This window comes from Nerophis lumbriciformis, linkage group LG10 (assembly GCF_033978685.3).
Source record: "Nerophis lumbriciformis linkage group LG10, RoL_Nlum_v2.1, whole genome shotgun sequence".
Classification (NCBI taxonomy): domain Eukaryota; kingdom Metazoa; phylum Chordata; class Actinopteri; order Syngnathiformes; family Syngnathidae; genus Nerophis; species Nerophis lumbriciformis.
In genome coordinates this window covers 50,305,692-50,317,979 of record NC_084557.2, presented here as the reverse complement: position 1 = coordinate 50,317,979, position 12,288 = coordinate 50,305,692, and the positions used below count along the sequence as shown (strand labels likewise).

Below are 12,288 nucleotides of genomic sequence, written 5' to 3'. Positions count from 1 at the left end.
AAACATATTGCTGGGTATTGTGGCCAAACAGCGCAATTTTTCTTCTTCTTTTCAAAGACCTTCTGGGGGAAAAATGTCTGCTGGCTAAGTGTTGATAATGAATCAGCTGCTGAACTCTTGTTTTTTTTGTAGGTTGGTGAGACCATCGGCATCTCCGAGGAGATTATGGGCTTGACTATCCTGGCTGCAGGGACGTCCATCCCTGACCTCATCACCAGTGTCATCGTGGCCCGTAAAGGCCTTGGTGACATGGCCGTGTCCAGCTCTGTGGGCAGTAACATCTTTGACATCACTGTGGGGTGAGCGCTACCAACACACCTTTTGTCTTTGGTTGTGCTTTTTTATGGCGTCTAATTAGTGGATACATGGAGCTAATTGTGAATAAATTGGGAATTTTTTTCCAAATATGAGTAAGTTTATCCTGGACGAATACAAACCCTGTTTCCATATGAGTTGGGAAATTGTGTCGGATGTAAATATAAACGGAATACAATGATTTGCAAATAATTTTCAAGCCATATTCAGTTGAATATGCTACAAAGACAACATATTTGATGTTTAAACTCATAAACTTTTTTGTTGTTGTTGCAAATAATCATTAACTTTAGAATTTGATGCCAGCAACACGTGACAAAGAAGTTGGGAAAGGTGGCAATAAATACTGATAAAGTTGAGGAATGCTCATCAAACACTTATTTGGAACATCCCACAGGTGTGCAGGCTAATTGGGAACAGGTGGGTGCCATGATTGCAAATCCTTTTCAACCCATATTCAATTGAATGCACTACAAAGACAACATATTTGATGTTCAAACTCATAAACTTTATTATTTTTTTGCAAATAATAACTTAGAATTTCATGGCTGCAACACGTGCCAAAGTAGTTGGGAAAGGGCATGTTCACCACTGTGTTACATGGCCTTTCCTTTTAACAACACTCAATAAACGATTGGGAACTGAGGAAACTAATTGTTGAAGCTTTGAAAGTGGAATTCTTTCCCATTCTTGTTTTATGTAGAGCTTCAGTCGTTCAACAGTCCGAGGTCTCCGCTGTCGTATTTTACGCTTCATAATGCGCCACACATTTTTGATGGGAGACAGGTCTGGACTGCAGGCGGGCCAGGAAAGTACCCGCACTCTTTTTTTTACCAAACCCAAAAAATGCTTAGTCTTTCACAAGAAAGGATGGGGCGAGGTACACCCCTTTGTCCACAACTGCGTGAGCAAATAGTCAAACAGTTTAAGAACAACGTTTCTCAAAGTGCAATTGCAAGAAATTTAGGGATTTCACCATCTACGCTCCGTAATATCATCAAAGGGTTCAGAGAATCTGGAGAAATCACTGCACGTAAGCAGCTAAGCCCGTGACCTTCAATCCCTCAGGCTGTACTGCATCAACAAGCGACATCAGTGGGTAAAGGATATCACCACATGGGCTCAGGAACACTTCAGAAACCCACTGTCAGTAACTACAGTTGGTCGCTTACATCTGTAAGTGCAAGTTAAAACTCTCCTATGCGAGGCGAAAACCGTTTATCAACAACACCCAGAAACGCCGTCGGCTTCGCTGGGCCTGATTTCATCCAAGATGGACTGATACAAAGTGGAAAAGTGTTCTGTGGTCTGACGAGTCCACATTTCAAATTGTTTTTGGAAACTGTGGACGTCAAAGAGGAAAAGAACCATCCGGATTGTTATAGGCGCAAAGTGTAAAAGGCAGCATGTGTGATGGTATGGGGGTGTATTAGTGGCCAAGACATGGGTAACTTACACATCTGTGAAGGCGCCATTAATGCTGAAAGGTACATACAGGTTTTGGAGCAACATATGTTGCCATCCAAGCAACGTTACCATGGACGCCCCTGCTTATTTCAGCAAGACAATGCCAAGCCACGTGTTACATCAACGTGGCTTCATAGTAAAAGAGTGCGGGTACTAGACTGGCCTGCCTGTAGTCCAGACCTGTCTCCCATTGAAAATGTGAAGCCTAAAATAGCACAACGGAGACCCCCGGACTGTTGAACAACTTAAGCTGTACATCAAGCAAGAATGGGAAAGAATTCCACCTGAGAAGCTTCAGAAATGTGTCTCCTCAGTTCCCAAACCTTTACTGAGTGTTGTTAAAAGGAAAGGCCATGTAACACAGTGGTGAACATGCCCTTTCCCAACTTCTTTGGCACGTGTTGCAGCCATGAAATTCTTAAGTTAATTATTAGAGTTTGAACATCAAATATGTTGTCTTTGTAGCATATTCAATTGAATATGGGTTGAAAAGGATTTGCAAATCATTGTATTCCGTTTATATTTACATCTAACACAATTTCCCAACTCATATGGAAACGGGGTATGTAAATAGCAAGAAGACATCACAAGAGAGTCTCACACAGGACGCCATTGAAGCGACTGCCCAGATCTTACCTATCAATAGAGACCGAGATTCATTCATCCAACTTTAAAAATCTTTATCTTCCCGTCTCTTCCAAGTCTGCCGGTGCCGTGGCTCCTCTACTCGGCCATCCACGGTCTGGTCCCCGTGGCCGTCAGCAGCAACGGGCTCTTCTGCGCCATCGTGCTGCTCTTCCTCATGCTCCTCTTCGTCATTATCTCCATCGCCTGCTGCAAGTGGAAGATGAACAAGGCTCTGGGCTTCACCATGTTCCTGCTCTACTTCATCTTCCTGGTGCTCAGCGTCATGCTGGAGGACCGCGTCATCATCTGTCCTGTTTCCATCTGAAGGGGGCACACCACACTAATCACATCAAAACCATGCATAGGGATGATGTTTGATAAGAAATGATCGAGTTCGAGCCCATTATGGAATCCTCTTCTCGAACCGATTCCTTATCGAATCCAGATAGGTTGTTGTATATGGAAAGAAACACAATATTTGGTTTAACAAAAGCTCACTTTTATTTTATAAGAAAAAACTAAAATAAAATACAATAAATAAATATTGGCTGTTGTTACCCAAAGTATATTAAGTGGTATTTTTCAGAAAAACAAATATATACAGTAACACAAAAACAACCTGTTTCTGTGATCACTTATAGGTGTATAAATAATTAAAGCTGCAAGCAGCATTGGTCGGGCCCGCGTATTTGTCCTAAGTGTCCCAATACTTTTGTCTACTTTTAGTCTGAAGTGTCCCAAGACTTTTGTCTAGTGTACCTACCTTGTCTGCATTGTGTGGGCACGTTGGTGCTTCCTGCTTTTGAGCAGCCATCTTAAAAAAACAGCAGCGCAGCAGCATCAGTGCAGCGGGTCTTTGAAGGGTCATAAAATCAAAACCGGAGCAGGTATTAAAAAAGCTGTTCTATACTTTTATACACAAGGGTTCAATCTCTCTCCTGTTTTAGTTTGAAGCCTGAACGACAAACGCGCTCAGAGGGGATAGATTTTGAAGGAAGGTGACCGGTTTTTACAAAAATGTTGTTTTGAAGGGGGAATAGCAAACTTCCTGTTGATTTTTGCTGGGGGTTGTCAATTTATGAAATGTAGGTCTAAGTGAGACCTACATTCATGTCTCTCCGACCTTCCCAGTGGGAGTTACAGGCAGTTTTGTCAGTTTGTTCATCCGAGGAGCAGTTTTTTGTGCGTTTCATTAAAAAATTGCTCAAGAGCACAATTGTAAGATTTGGGGTTAGGTTTTTTTATTAGATCACAATTTTCGCCAGTCCTGATGTGTGCGTTCAGTTTGGTGAGTTTTGAAGCATGTTAAGGGGGTCAAATTGCAGCTCAAAGAGGCAAAAGTGACTGTTTTTAGTACTTTTTTGTCTTGAAGGGGGAATTGCCAACTTCCTGTTGATTTTTGCCCGAGAATATACTATTATGAAATCTAGGTCTAAGTCACACCTACATAAAGGTTTTTGTTTCATGTCTCTCCGACCTTCCCAGTGGGAGTTACAGGCAGTTTTGTCAGTTTGTTCATCCGAGGAGCAGTTTTTTGTGCGTTTTATTAAAAAATTGCTCAAGAGCACAATTGTAAGATTTGGGGTTAGGTTTTTTTATTAGATCACAATTTTCGCCAGTCCTGATGTGTGCGTTCAGTTTGGTGAGTTTTGAAGCATGTTAAGGGGGTCAAATTGCAGCTCAAAGAGGCAAAAGTGACTGTTTTTAGTACTTTTTTGTCTTGAAGGGGGAATTGCCAACTTCCTGTTGATTTTTGCCCGAGAATATACTATTATGAAATCTAGGTCTAAGTCACACCTACATAAAGGTTTTTGTTTCATGTCTCTCCGACCTTCCCAGTGGGAGTTACAGGCAGTTTTGTCAGTTTGTTCATCCGAGGAGCAGTTTTTTGTGCGTTTTATTAAAAAATTGCTCAAGAGCACAATTGTAAGATTTGGGGTTAGGTTTTTTTTATTAGATCACAATTTTTGCCAGTCCTGATGTGTGCGTTCAGTTTGGTGAGTTTTGAAGCATGTTAAGGGGGTCAAATTGCAGCTCAAAGAGGCAAAAGTGACTGTTTTTAGTACTTTTTTGTCTTGAAGGGGGAATTGCCAACTTCCTGTTGATTTTTGCCCGAGAATATACTATTATGAAATCTAGGTCTAAGTCACACCTACATAGAGGTTTTTGTTTCATGTCTCTCCGACCTTCCCAGTGGGAGTTACAGGCAGTTTTGTCAGTTTGTTCATCCGAGGAGCAGTTTTTTGTGCGTTTTATTAAAAAATTGCTCAAGAGCACAATTGTAAGATTTGGGGTTAGGTTTTTTTTATTAGATCACAATTTTCGCCAGTCCTGATGTGTGCATTCAGTTTGGTGAGTTTTGAAGCATGTTAAGGGGGTCAAATTGCAGCTCAAAGAGGCAAAAGTGACTGTTTTTAGTACTTTTTTGTCTTGAAGGGGGAATTGCCAACTTCCTGTTGATTTTTGCCCGAGAATATACTATTATGAAATCTAGGTCTAAGTCACACCTACATAAAGGTTTTTGTTTCATGTCTCTCCGACCTTCCCAGTGGGAGTTACAGGCAGTGTTGTCAGTTTGTTCATCCGAGGAGCAGTTTTTTGTGCGTTTTATTAAAAAATTGCTCAAGAGCACAATTGTAAGATTTGGGGTTAGGTTTTTTTATTAGATCACAATTTTCGCCAGTCCTGATGTGTGCGTTCAGTTTGGTGAGTTTTGAAGCATGTTAAGGGGGTCAAATTGCAGCTCAAAGAGGCAAAAGTGACTGTTTTTAGTACTTTTTTGTCTTGAAGGGGGAATTGCCAACTTCCTGTTGATTTTTGCCCGAGAATATACTATTATAAAATCTAGGTCTAAGTCACACCTACATAAAGGTTTTTGTTTCATGTCTCTCCGACCTTCCCAGTGGGAGTTACAGGCAGTTTTGTCAGTTTGTTCATCCGAGGAGCAGTTTTTTGTGCGTTTTATTAAAAAATTGCTCAAGAGCACAATTGTAAGATTTGGGGTTAGGTTTTTTTATTAGATCACAATTTTTGCCAGTCCTGTGTGCGTTCAGTGTGGTGAGTTTTGAAGCATGTTAAGGGGGTCAAATTGCAGCTCAAAGAGGCAAAAGTGACTGTTTTTAGTACTTTTTTGTCTTGAAGGGGGAATTGCCAACTTCCTGTTGATTTTTGCCCGAGAATATACTATTATGAAATCTAGGTCTAAGTCACACCTACATAAAGGTTTTTGTTTCATGTCTCTCCGACCTTCCCAGTGGGAGTTACAGGCAGTTTTGTCAGTTTGTTCATCCGAGGAGCAGTTTTTTGTGCGTTTTATTAAAAAATTGCTCAAGAGCACAATTGTAAGATTTGGGGTTAGGTTTTTTTTATTAGATCACAATTTTCGCCAGTCCTGATGTGTGCGTTCAGTTTGGTGAGTTTTGAAGCATGTTAAGGGGGTCAAATTGCAGCTCAAAGAGGCAAAAGTGACTGTTTTTAGTACTTTTTTGTCTTGAAGGGGGAATTGCCAACTTCCTGTTGATTTTTGCCCGAGAATATACTATTATGAAATCTAGGTCTAAGTCACACCTACATAAAGGTTTTTGTTTCATGTCTCTCCGACCTTCCTAGTAGGAGTTACAGGCAGTCTAGTTTTTTTTTCCCTAGGGGGCGCTAGAGCGCAATTTTGATTTTTGCGGTTCGTTTTTTTATCAAAAGACAATTTTCGCAGGTCCTGATGTGTGGGTCAAATATGGTGAGTTTTGAAGCATGTTAAGTGGGTCAAATTAGTGCTCAAAGAGGCGGCGGAAGAATAATAAAGAATAATTAAAGCTGCAAGCAGCGTTGTTCGGGCCCGCGTATTTGGCAGGTGCTAGTCCTAAGTGTCCCAATACTTTTGTCTACTTTTAGTCTGAAGTGTCCCAAGACTTTTGTCTAGTGTACCTACCTTGTCTGCATTGTGTGGGCACGTTGGTGCTTCCTGCTTTTGAGCAGCCATCTTAAAAAAACAGCAGCGCAGCAGCATCAGTGCAGCGGGTCTTTGAAGGGTCATAAAATCAAAACCGGAGCAGGTATTAAAAAGCTGTTCTATACTTTTATACACAAGGGTTCAATCTCTCTCCTGTTTTAGTTTGAAGCCTAAACGACAAACGCGCTCAGAGGGGATAGATTTTGAAGGAAGGTGACCGGTTTTTACAAAAATGTTGTTTTGAAGGGGGAATAGCAAACTTCCTGTTGATTTTTGCTGGGGGTTGTCAATTTATGAAATGTAGGTCTAAGTGAGACCTACATAGAGGTTTTTGTTTCATGTCTCTCCGACCTTCACAGTGGGAGTTACAGGCAGTTTTGTCAGTTTGTTCATCCGAGGAGCAGTTTTTTGTGCGTTTTATTAAAAAATTGCTCAAGAGCACAATTGTAAGATTTGGGGTTAGGTTTTTTTATTAGATCACAATTTTCGCCAGTCCTGATGTGTGCGTTCAGTTTGGTGAGTTTTGAAGCATGTTAAGGGGGTCAAATTGCAGCTCAAAGAGGCAAAAGTGACTGTTTTTAGTACTTTTTTGTCTTGAAGGGGGAATTGCCAACTTCCTGTTGATTTTTGCCCGAGAATATACTATTATGAAATCTAGGTCTAAGTCACACCTACATAAAGGTTTTTGTTTCATGTCTCTCCGACCTTCCTAGTAGGAGTTACAGGCAGTCTAGTTTTTTTTTTTCCTAGGGGGCGCTAGAGCGCAATTTTGATTTTTGCGGGGTTTTTTTTTTTATTAAAAGACAATTTTCGCAGGTCCTGATGGGTGGGTCAAATATGGTGAGTTTTGATGCATGTTAAGTGGGTCAAATTAGTGCTCAAAGAGGCGGCGGAAGAATAATAAAGAATAATAAAGAATAAAACCTTACAATTTCAATAGGTCCTTATGTCCCATTGCATAAGGACTCCCGGGAGTCCTTTTGCAATGGGCCATTGCGGGCCCTAATAATATAGTGTTAAAAAAAAATCAGTCCCTTGGGCACAAAACTGAAAATAATACAGCTTTCCAAAAAGTGCACTTCTGCTGCTATTGGAACATACTAACTACACACACAGGCAGACAGCTAACAAACAATCCAAGACGTCTAATAAAGTTAAAAAGCAGATTAATCCATTTAGGCTCTTTATTGTTGTTGATCTCTAGCTTTGTCTTTTCCTATCTTTACTTTTGTCTTGCACTTGACTGTTATTTTTTGTTTTTTTTAACTGAAATACACACAATGACAAATGTATAAGCTATGTGATTCAATTAACATACTGAAATGTAATACACAATATGTAAATATTAGCTTCATACAAATATACAGTACTATCATCAAACAAATACTTTTGAGTGTTGAAACTATTTCGATGGTGGAAATACACGACTGGCAGCCATTTTAAGTCCTCAAAACATCCATTGAAACAGTGCACAAAAATCGTTTTTCAATAAACATCTTAGTATCAAATGTAACCACTTTCCACCTTAATATTGATTTTGTTGCGTTTTGGACCAGTTGTTCCTCCCAGGGAATTCAAGTCACAAGTCGCTCCCAAGCTCTTTACGACACTTAAAGCGGAGTTGAAAAACCACCAGAGACAGAATAGGTATTTTGTAATATATTTGCAAAGCTTTGCAGATATACATTTGAGACCAGTCCAGCATAGAACATTCGGATCGCCCCGCTAAAATGGTCTGTCTTCCCGACCCCAAAACCCTCTCTCCTCTCAAGTCGCAGGCAGTCATCTTTCTCTAGCCAAAACAAATGCTTATTATCGCTCTCTCTAACATTCCTCACTTCAAGGTTAAGCACACAGTTTTGCAGACAACCAAAAGACCACATTTGGAAGAAAAACACTAGCTGTTTTGTAATATGACATCCATCCATCCATCCATCTTCTTCCGCTTATCCGAGGTCGGGTCGCGGGGGCAGCAGCTTAAGCAGGGAAGCCCAGACTTCCCTCTCCCCAGCCACTTCGTCCAGCTCCTCCCGGGGGATCCCGAGGCGTTCCCAGGCCAGCCGGGAGAGATAGTCTTCCCAGCGTGTCCTGGGTCTTCCCCGTGGCCTCCTACCGGTCGGACGTGCCCGAAACACCTTTCTAGGGAGGCGTTCGGGTGGCATCCTGACCAGATGCCCGAACCACCTCATCTGGCTCCTCTCCATGTGGAGGAGCAGCGGCTTTACTTTGAGCTCCCCCCGGATGACAGAGCTTCTCACCCTATCTCTAAGGGAGAGCCCCGCCACTCGGCGGAGGAAACTCATTTGGGCCGCTTGTACCCGTGATCTTGTCCTTTCGGTCATGACCCAAAGCTCATGACCATAGGTGAGGATGGGAACGTAGATCGACCGGTAAATCGAGAGCTTTGCCTTCCGGCTCAGCTCCTTCTTCACTACAACGGATCGATACAGTGTCCGCATTACTGAAGACGCCGCACCGATCCGCCTGTCGATCTCATCATCCACTCTTCCCTCACTCGTGAACAAGACTCCCAGGTACTTGAACTCCTCCACTTGGGGCAAGATCTCCTCCCCAACCAGGAGATGGCACTCCACCCTTTTCCGGGCGAGAACCATGGACTCGGACTTGGAGGTGCTGATTCCCATCCCAGTCGCTTCACACTCGGCTGCGAACCGATCCAGTGAGAGCGGAAGATCTTGGCCGGAGGAAGCCATCAGGACCACATCATCTGCAAATAGCAGAGACCTAATCCTGCAGCCACCAAACCAGATCCCCTCAACGCCTTGACTGCGCCTAGAAATTCTGTCCATAAAGGTTATGAACAGAATGGGTGACAAAGGGCAGCCTTGGCGGAGTCCAACCCTCACTGGAAACGTGTCCGACTTACTGCCGGCAATGCGGACCAAGCTCTGACACTGATCATACAGGGAGCGAACTGCCACAATAAGACAGTCCGTTACCCCATACTCTCTGAGCACTCCCCACAGGACTTCCCGGGGTACACGGTCGAATGCCTTCTCCAAGTCCACAAAGCACATGTAGACTGGTTGGGCAAACTCCCATGCACCCTCAAGGACCCTGCCCAGAGTATAGAGCTGGTCCACAGTTCCACGACCAGGACGAAAACCACACTGTTCCTCCTGAATCCGAGGTTCGACTATCCGGCGTAGCCTCCTCTCCAGTACACCTGAATAGACCTTACCGGGAAGGCTGATAATAATATAATATGACAATGAAATCAAAAGAAGTAACATTTAAATTCGGATATATGTAAATATCTGCCTCCGACAAGTTACATAAACAAGTTAAACCGTTTACTTACAGACTTATCTTTTCCAAGGCTTGTAAGAGCTAACACAACTTGTCTACTTCTCAATTGTCTCATGAACTTCACTGCCAGAAGTGGCCAAACTAATGACGCGTAGTGTTTTCATATCGCCACAAGGTGTCAGTAAGAGTCTACAATCAAATGGGCATAACATTGCCGTCCCACAGGGCATTTCTTGTGGGACGGGATTCGTTCCCAGGGATTCGAATAAAGAACCAACTCTTTTTCTTTACTGTAGTGGCCTCGATAATGAGAACCGGTTCTGAAAAAGGGATTCGAGTCCATGGAATCGATTCTTTTCTTATCGAACAACCGGGAGAACCGGTTTCGAACATCATCCCTAATCATGCATTGTCATATTTTGGTATCGATAGTCGCTTTGTGTTGGATTGTAAAATGTGATTTTACAATCCAACAAAATACAAATCCAAAAAGAAAGTCCAAATGATAAAAGCATTTCTTTCAACACCTCTTCATGATGAAACAAATTAAGCTCTTCATTCAACATTCTTTTGACAAACTGAAAGAAAACACTGATGAAAGCCAATCTCTGGTGGATATTAAAGCACAACGCAAAAACAAAACAGGACCCGAAATAGTCAGTCAATTACACTGAGATTGAAATGTAACACTGAATGTGGTTTGAGCCAAAGAGAAAGCGATAAAGTGCATCTTTGGTTAAAAAAAAACACTGAAAAGAAATGTTACGGACTTATGTATGGTGAGGATGGTGTTCTGCTGACCTCGACTGCGGATGTTGTGGATCGGTGGAGGGAATACTTCGAAGACCTCCTCAATCCCACCAACACGTCTTCCTATGAGGAAGCAGTGCCTGGGGAATCTGTGGTGGGCTCTCCTATTTCTGGGGCTGAGGTTGCCGAGGTAGTTAAAAAGCTCCTCGGTGGCAAGGCCCCGGGGGTGGATGAGATCCGCCCGGAGTTCCTTAAGGCTCTGGATGCTGTGGGGCTGTCTTGGTTGACAAGACTCTGCAACATCGCGTGGACATCGGGGGCGGTACCTCTGGATTGGCAGATCGGGATGGTGGTTCCTCTCTTTAAGAAGGGGAACCGGAGGGTGTGTTCCAACTATCGTGGGATCACACTCCTCAGCCTTCCCGGTAAGGTCTATTCAGGTATACTGGAGAGGAGGCTACGCCGGATAGTCGAACCTCGGATTCAGGAGGAACAGTGTGGTTTTCGTCCTGGTCGTGGAACTGTGGACCAGCTCTATACTCTCGGCAGGGTCCTTGAGGGTGCATGGGAGTTTGCCCAACCAGTCTACATGTGTTTTGTGGACTTGGAGAAGGCATTCGACCGTGTCCCTCGGGAAGTCCTGTGGGGAGTGCTCAGAGAGTATGGGGTATCGGACTGTCTGATTTTGGCGGTCCGCTCCCTGTATGATCAGTGTCAGAGCTTGGTCCGCATTGCCGGCAGTAAGTCGGACACGTTTCCAGTGAGGGTTGGACTCCGCCAAGGCTGCCCTTTGTCACCCATTCTGTTCATAACTTTTATGGACAGAATTTCTAGGCGCAGTCAAGGCGTTGAGGGGATCTGGTTTGGTGGCTGCAGGATTAGGTCTCTGCTTTTTGCAGATGATGTGGTCCTGATGGCTTCATCTGGCCAGGATCTTCAGCTCTCGCTGGATCGGTTCTCAGCCGAGTGTGAAGCGACTGGCATGAGAATCAGCACCTCCAAGTCCGAGTCCATGGTTCTCGCCCGGAAAAAGGTGGAATGCCATCTTCGGGTTGGGGAGGAGACTCTGCCCCAAGTGGAGGAGTTCAAGTACCTCGGAGTCTTGTTCACGAGTGAGGGAAGAGTGGATCGTGAGATCGACAGGCGGATCGGTGCGGCATCTTCAGTAATGCGGACGCTGTATCGATCCGTTGTGGTGAAGAAGGAGCTGAGCCGGAAGGCAAAGCTCTCAATTCACCGGTCGATCTACGTTCCCATCCTCACCTATGGTCATGAGCTTTGGGTTATGACCGAAAGGACAAGATCACGGGTACAAGCGGCCGAAATGAGTTTCCTCCGCCGGGTGGCGGGGCTCTCCCTTAGAGATAGGGTGAGAAGCTCTGTCATCCGGGGGGAGCTCAAAGTAAAGCCGCTGCTCCTCCACATGGAGAGGAGCCAGATGAGGTGGTTCGGGCATCTGGTCAGGATGCCACCCGATCGCCTCCCTCGGGAGGTGTTTAGGGCACGTCCGACCGGTAGGAGGCCACGGGGAAGACCCAGGACACGTTGGGAGGACTATGTCTCCCGGCTGGCCTGGGAACGCCTCGGGATCCCCCGGGAGGAGCTGGACGAAGTGGCTGGGGAGAGGGAAGTCTGGGCTTCCCTGCTTAGGCTGCTGCCCCCGCGACCCGACCTCGGATAAGCGGAAGAAGATGGATGGATGGATGGATGGAATATAGGAGTGTCTCAACTTTTACACACGACGGCTGCATAATTGAAAATTGAAGGGTCACTGTTGTTTTGAACTTGAGTGTAGAATTAAAATTCCATGCAAATCTGATCATAGAACAATTGTGTTTATTTAGAAATGAAAACAAATCACATAGCCATTTTTTTTTTTTAATGCAATTTCATATAAATAGGTGTCCATCTTA

The 12,288-nt window shown here is 44.0% G+C and overlaps 1 protein-coding gene across 2 annotated transcripts in view; it reads left to right on the top strand.

Moving 5' to 3' along the window:
- slc24a1 (solute carrier family 24 member 1) overlaps window positions 1-3,453 on the top strand; it is a 30,820-nt gene extending 27,367 nt beyond the window's left edge. For both annotated transcript variants that reach the window (XM_061969466.2, XM_061969465.2), the window contains exons 9-10: window positions 133-299; window positions 2,485-3,453. In XM_061969466.2, coding sequence (XP_061825450.2) covers window positions 133-299; window positions 2,485-2,734 — 417 coding nt within the window. In that variant the 3' untranslated portion in view covers window positions 2,735-3,453. The remainder of the gene's footprint in view (window positions 1-132; window positions 300-2,484) is intronic.
- Window positions 3,454-12,288: the final 8,835 nt, after the last annotated feature.